This window comes from Chelonoidis abingdonii, chromosome 7, assembly GCF_003597395.2.
Source record: "Chelonoidis abingdonii isolate Lonesome George chromosome 7, CheloAbing_2.0, whole genome shotgun sequence".
NCBI classification, from domain to species: domain Eukaryota; kingdom Metazoa; phylum Chordata; order Testudines; family Testudinidae; genus Chelonoidis; species Chelonoidis abingdonii.
In genome coordinates, this window is record NC_133775.1 from 39,938,903 (window position 1) to 39,946,768 (window position 7,866).

General features: G+C 38.3%; 1 protein-coding gene across 1 annotated transcript in view; it reads right to left on the bottom strand.

The window, feature by feature from the left end:
- The window catches only part of OLFM3 (olfactomedin 3), a 120,350-nt gene extending 113,090 nt beyond the window's left edge, over positions 1-7,260 (bottom strand). The window contains exon 1 of the mRNA XM_032797068.1: positions 6,978-7,260. Within this exon, the coding sequence (XP_032652959.1) occupies positions 6,978-7,046 (69 nt within the window). The 5' untranslated portion in view covers positions 7,047-7,260. The remainder of the gene's footprint in view (positions 1-6,977) is intronic.
- Positions 7,261-7,866: the final 606 nt, after the last annotated feature.

The window sequence follows — 7,866 nt, forward strand, 5'->3', positions numbered from 1 at the left end:
CAATGGGCATGACGATCCATGTCCACATGATATGCAGGGATATGTTCTTGCTCCAACATTGTTGAACATATTTATGAATGATCTGCCTCTGACTATTTCAAGGTAATTCACATAGACAGATAACATCTGCCTAGTTTCAAGAGACAGAGTCTTCAAAAAGACTGAGGACAACTGGAGCCACCATTAGTGGCTATTACAAAAAAATGGAGAACTAAGTCCTGTGAGTCAAGGACTATGTTGTCATGCGTCCATCTCAACTACAAGAGCCAAACATTTTCTTGGATGGAGAAGAGCTGGCACATTACTCAAAACTCTATCTAGGAGTTACCTTAGCTCACACACTTACCTAGGTAGCTCAGAAGATAAGACCAGAAACAACCTCCTAATCAAGCTTGCAGGATCGACTTGGGAACCTAATACACAACACTGTGCATCTTGGTGCTAGCTCTCTGCTACTCCTGTGTGGTTAAAAACTCTTCCCAGACAAAACTAGTTGATGTACAACTGTTGGAAATGGGTGATTGCATTGGCCTCTTTAGCACAACAAAAGTACTTTTCCCTCTCTTGATATTCACCCCTTCTTGTCAACTGTTCAGAATAGGCCACTTTCACCTTAATTGAATTGGCCTCATTAGCACTGACCTCGTACTTGGTAAGGGAACTCCCATCTGTAATATTTATACTGCTTACTGTATTTTTCAGTCCATACATCTGATGAAGTGGGCCCTCAAAAGCTTATGCCCAAATAAATTTGTCTCTAAGGTGCCACAAGGATTCCTCATTGTTTTAACAGGGACTGTGAGACCAACGAACACCAAGTGGCTGTCAGATCATGCTAATACCCTGCATCCTAACATCAGGTCTTATATTGCAGCAAAGAACCTCCTTGACAAAATCCAGGGGATGCCACTACTGCCATTTTTCAAAGATATATGGGAAGTGCCTTGCCACCTACTCATCAGCAGAAGACCAGTCTATGTTTTTGACCACCTGTACAGCAGATGCTGCCACATTGTTGCAAGCAGAATGGGAATGAGCTGTTCCCTCTGTAAGTAACGTCCTCCTTGTCACTCAGCCTGATGAGACACTGCCTGGCTATGAACTGCCATGCTATCTCTGATGCAAGCTTAACCCTTTCAAATGCAGGCTGGTGGGGTGTACAAATGACTACAACTGGGAACTCAGGAACTGCCTCTGTGTAGTTGTGGTGGAGTGGAGAGTGCTGCTCATCTCATGTTGGACTATCAGGAGGACTTTCCAGTCCCCATACTGCTGATCCCAAGGCTACTGAATGGCTAAAATGTGTGATGCCTTCCTAAGCCTTTTTGACACTTTTGACATTTTTTTTGTTTTGACTTATGCATCTGCTTTATCTCCCTTCCTTATATTTTGTATTAGAACTTTTTCTTTATTGTCTCACTTGTGCATTAATTAATTAATAATATTTTGGAGGGGTTCCTATTAGAACCCAGAGCTCTGTATTGATGTACTTGTGTTTCACTATGTTATGGTGAGGCTGCTGTGTTCTGAATCAGCTGTAGGTTCTTCAGTGCCTCCAAGTTCATTTCTTAATATAGTTCATTATAATTATCAGCCTGGGAGGTTTCAATGTACTGATAATGCTGGCTGTAGCTAAGTCTGCATTCATCTAGAGAGTGTAAAACTGTCTTTACACTGAAAATATTGGGAGTCCGTAACCATCCAATTTCACCTGCATTTTGGCTACAAACAATCTGTAGCTCCAGTCTTGTTGAGAATAATGAGAAACAGTGGCCATTTTTAGTTAGGGCTTTAAAATACATGGGTTTTTTTGTTTTTCTCCTGATAGCAGCAGCTTAACACCTACTCCTACACATACACCTAAAATTATGACATTTTTGATAATATCACAAGAATTGGCAACTCTGTGTGTCACTTGTTTTCTCACAGTCTCTCCCAATAATATTAGAATAAAATTGAAAAGAAGAGAGATCCTTGTGTGACTTCACACTCAGTGTGGAAGGGGTGCTCTTTGGGGTTGGATTGAGAGGAAATATATGAAGCATCTTCATTCATTCCCATTCACTATTTCCAGGTCTCTAAGGCAAAAAAATCACTGTCTGATCACTAACTGTATTGTATATTGCTGAGAGAACCAGTGGTATTTGGATCCTGTTCACAGATGGAATAGAACAGCCACTAGTGGCTAACACCATCCCTGTGCTATATCCTACTTTGAACCCCAGTATACGACGATCGAGGATGGGAACAAAGTTACATGTAGCTGAAGACAATTCTTCCCTGGATTCTAAATTATCTTGCTCAGAAATAGGGGATCAGACACCAGGTGGTAGTTGACAAGACTCAGAAATTAATGTTTTAGAACTTTCATGTCTCCCAGTGCCATATATAGGCTTGATTGTTAATGCTAGATTTTCATATTAACTAGCCACTGATACTAGAAGAAAGAGACTATATTAATTTCATAGTGGCTAATGAGATTTTACATGTCCATTGCAGTGGATCATAGAATATGATAATTCAATAAAATAATGTATTTTGGCACATGTATGATATTACTGTTGTGAAATCTCATAAAGGGAATGAATTAACTTGAAACACCAGTGAAGTACACTTGATATAACTCCTTTTTTTCCTTTAACTCTCTGGGAAAAAAAAGTTTTTAGTTGCTAGATGTGCAAACAGTATGAAGACTGTTACAGTTTCTGAACAAGTTTATGGATTTTGAAAATTTAGAAGTATAAACAATTCTAAGGTGAAAATACAGAGATATAGTATGCATTCTGCAGTAACCAATGATGAATTTTAGATCTGTTTTTATTTCTTGAGCTTTTCCAAAATCATGTTAATAAAAGCCATATGTATAATTTACACTTTTTTCCTCTCCATACTATACTTTTGGTCCTGTTCTGCTTTCATTAGTCCATCTTCTTCTGAAACTGTTTTGGGCAAATTTCAAGAAATCAAAACTAATCACATGTGGAACATAAAGTCATTATGGGACTTATAATATACATGTAAAATAAGTGTTTGAATGATGCACACACATTTTTAAGGCCTATTTAAGTTCTAGGATTTCAAAATTAAAACTAAATATTTCTGGCTAGAATGAAGACAGTCTTTTAAACCTTTTCTGCTTATTTTCTTCAGAGGTGAGCACTGAACAGCTTTGAAATGCTTACTTCTGTTATACTCTAGTGATTAAATGATGGCCTGCCTAATGTGGTCCTTGTAAGAGACGGCCACTTTATATACTATCAAGATCATTACAATAAACCTTGCTTTTAGAAAAGCAGAACAGAGATGCCATCTAGCAGCAATGCATAGGAATTTCCAAATATTTAATAGTTCCTTCTCTCAAGAAATTGGATCTGAGTGAAATACCAAGGGAAGCTTTGTATTTCTAATTGAATCCTTTTGATTATAACTAGACTTCTTGCTGAATATCTACCTACTCTGATGGAAATAAAACTTTACTGAAGTACATTATTATGAACAGTGATTTTTTTTGTATTTTCCATATAAATAGATATTACAATTATAGTCTAATTAAGAGACAAGACATTTTAATAATTTTCTTGAACTAAACTTGATGGTCTATCAGCAACATTAAAAACTTGTAAAATCAATAGGCGGTGAACTGCTTTCCATTCAGTTAAAGAAGAGTTTCCCTGCACAGTCGATATTAACAAAAACACTGAAAATGTGTCAATGTGGAAAATAAATGAACTCAGTTGATGTAAACACTTTAGCATTTCAGAAATTAAAGACTAAACTCCACACTTTTTCTAGTTACATATCTTACCATGAGATGGCGTCACTTAAACACTTTATAACTGGGATATAACCTAGTAAGTTCTAACACAGAAAGCTTGTCATAATAAGAGTGCAAATATCATATCATCCTCTTAGAGTCAATAGTGGCCTTTCCGCTGGGAAACCTTTTGATTTCTGTGAAATCTGTAAAATGGGAAAATTGATACTGACCACTTTTGTAAAGTGCTCTGAGATCTAGTGACAAAAAGTGCTATGTAAGCTCTAGGTATTATTATTTCTATGTATTTATTTGGTTTTTTAGAATAACATATTGGATATATTTATTACTGTCTACATAGTAAATAAATATCTAGCACATTAGGAAAAATATATTGTGTCATCTATTCCAAAATGTTCATGTGATTTATTAGGGTAACGTGTATGTGCAGCAGATGTGTAAATATTCATGAGTATACATAGATCATATAGAATTATCCCTCACAAAAATGAATAAGCATAAAAGTTGAGAAAAGTTATCACAAATAATTCTTTTTGCAAAAATGCATATTAACATCCCCTTAGTCCCTCCAACTAATTTCAAATGGCAAATATGCTATCCAGTCTGAAAGGCAGAATATTATTGCTTCATTTCTTCTCAAATAAATGAATATATTTGTACTATTGCTATTTCCTAAGTCCTTTCAGTCATTTTTGTGCTTATTTACTGAAGACAGTCAATAACTAAAATAAAGACATTAAAAGGAAATAAAAATAGAGACGTTAATAAAGACTAGAGGAGTTTTCCACATACATAATTTATCACAGAAATTTGAAAGCTATTATTTAAAGTCTTAAAAAGGTGAATAATTAGAAATATAATGTGCTATATTCAATATACTTTATATGCTTACCCTGGCAAAAAAATTCACTGAAAGAAGTGTATGCCATTGTGGTTTAGGTCTATGAAAACTCAGCTGAGTCTGTTACATAGCAAAGTTTCACTAGGGCCTTTTATTTTTATATTATCCTAAGGACTTTTTTGCTTTTCAGTACATGTTCCTTTACAAAATTAAAATAGACTGCAATGAACATTTTAATATTCCCTAAAATGTCAGACAGAGTGTAGAATAAAAGGCCATTTTTATGTCCTGTGCATAGTATAATGCAGTACCAAAAGGGCTAGAAGCAAAGTTTGAGAAGTTAATTTATGCCACATCTTTAAAGTGGATCATTATGGCTTTTCAGTTCTAAATGAGTATAGACATGTTTGAGGGAGAGTTTATGCCATCATGTATATGGCGGACATCATCGACACCTGATGGAGGACAGAAAGAAGTATGTAAGTTACACTTCAGTTGCTGTACTAGGGGGTTTACTCTTGTGTAGATAGACAAATTGACATAAATTCTGCCACAGTTGCTCTCAGGCAGTTGCTCCCTTTGACATTAATAGAGCTGACTAGGTGTGACTGTGGCTAGAATACTGTGTCTCACAGGTACAGAAAAACAGATAAAACAAAATGTAAGTATGGAATTTCATTAATATAAAATGTATGTACGGCATGTACGGCATAATGAGCAGCAGCATGTGCTTGTTTTATATATACAACTCACATGCGTTTGCTTGGTGAATCTCTCTTTATCGGTTACAATAATAGCTACTAAACACTTTAATAGAATTGTTGATATAGCTTATTTTTCAGCTAATATTATTAAGCTTATATCACATCATGTTAACAATTACTTATGAGTAAGGTAAATTTCACTTAGATTTGCTATTTTTAAAAATCCCCAAAACTTATTTCTACAGATGTACATTGGATTTCCATTTAAATGATTTTAAAATTTTATCTCAGTGTATTTTTGAAGATGGACATTGTTTACTGTATTTGTAGCAAGCATAGATATATTGTTTTTTTCTGTGAGCAATTTTGACATCTACCTAGAGGAGAAAAGCTGATACTAGTGCTGAAACTGTTTCACACAGTTTAGTACTCAAAAGGCATCATTAAAATGACACTCACATACACACTGTATAAGTGGTGACAACACAATGTGTATTACTTGTGGTAATGGACTGATATACTCTACAGAAGTTCTTTGTCTCATTACCTTTGTATATAGCCTACAAGGAATCCAAAGATTGCATAACATAAATACTGAGACAGATGAGACAAGCTCTAAGTTCATACTGCACAAAATACACATATATAGGCCTAGTGGTTTTCAGTCATCAGTGCTATTAAATGGTATTAGAAAAGCTGATTTCTGCAAATTATTAAAGGATTGTATAATATATGATATTGCTTACTTTTCAGAACTCATAATTCAATTTAAGAGCTGATATTTTAGATATCTGAATGCACTTGAAAATAATGAAACTCTGCTGCAGTCTGGAGCAGGGCTATTGTACTCAAGGGAGGGGAGGGGGGAACCAGCCTTTTCTTTCCTGTGACACTTCAGTTTTTCAGTCTAAATACATTTATTTTCATTTCTTACAACACTGATACCAGTGCTGATGCTAGTGCTAAATATTTCATAATAGTTTAGGTATATTCACTGATCACTATAAATATCTCCTCGACTTGTGCTGGGTAGTCTAGTGTTAATTTCAGCCAGAACTGGACAGCTTCCAGAGTTCAATAGATAACAGTTGTTTTCATCCTAGTCTTAGCGTAGTAAGGCTTCTATCACCAGCTTCGTTTATTTTTGTCTGATAAAGTAAACTCCTGGAGATCCGAATATTGTATCAGCGATCAGAAACAGTTAATCTTTTCTATTCGAGGTTTCAATGGTACGAGCATCCCAAATGTTTTGGACACAAACTGCAGCACGTCTGCGTTGTTAGAATTATTGACCAATATCCAGCACACACAGAAAAGGAGAGAGAGAGAGAGAGAGATCTTTCTTAAACAATGGAACCAGACATCTCAATGAATGTTGACAACAAAATATCCTTCCCGTTACTACCCAGTGTTGCTGATCGGACAACAAAAGGACACACAAAAGCCTTTCCACTCCGAAAGCCAAACCCCGAGAGATCCGAATTGCCTGCTCCATAAAATATTTATCAGTATTTATTAATTTACCTTGCGGTGGCATTACTGGGATAGGTGAACTTATCATCTGTCAGGAGCGGGAGGAAGGGGGTGGAAGGAGACTTGGGTATAGGAGGACAGCTTTCAGATGGTCTCATGCAAACCACAATACACCGTCTCCTACCTTGGATGGGTCGAGCCCAGCGAGCAAAGCCAGCAGCAGCAGGTTGAGGATGTTGGAGGGCGCCTGCATTCTGATCCAAGGTGTGCGCCTGTTTTTTCACTCTTCATTCATTCACTCCGCTCTTGCTGCAGAGCCCAGGCTAGTCAGTTGCACTTTCTGCCAGCCCGCCAGAGCCGAATGGCAGCAGCAGCAGCAGCAGCCGCCCGAGGGACAATCATTCCGCAGGCATCCTTAGAGCGGAGAGGGAGGGGAGCGCCAGTCCGGAGAAGGCAAGCGAGGAAGGCGCTGCTCGTGGTGCTGAAGCGTCTCCAGCCCCCCCTCCCCCTCCTCTAGCCCACCTTCCCTCCGCCCGCAACCAACCCACCGCAAAAGTTTTGACCCACCCCCAAAAGAGCGGAGCCCTCGCTGCTGGCAGAGGGGTTGAGACCCGAGCAGCGGATGTGACATCAGCACAGCTCCGAGGGGCTCGGGGCTGTTTTGCAGGGAATTTGTTAACCAAACAAGGACCGACTCTCTCGCTCTCGCTGGCTTCACTTTGGGATTTGCTGGCAGCTTGAGCTGCGGAGCGGGCTCCAGTAGCCACACAGCGAAGCGCTACAGGGCGCTGGAGCTGGCAGAGCCGACGCACTCCGCAATCACCGGCAGGGGGCGGGCTGGCTCCCCAAAGCCCTGGGATAAAGTTTGTATTTTCTCCCATCCCGTGTGTCGGTGACATAAGCAGTTTACTATGTCCAGAGAGCAGTATGCAGCCCGCCATTTCTGTCCCTTTGTCTAGAGCAGGGGTTCTCAGACTTCTGAACTGATGACCCCCTTTCACACAGCAAGCCTCTGAGTGTGACCCCCTCCCTTATATATTAAAAATATATACTTTTTAAAATACTCTTTAGTA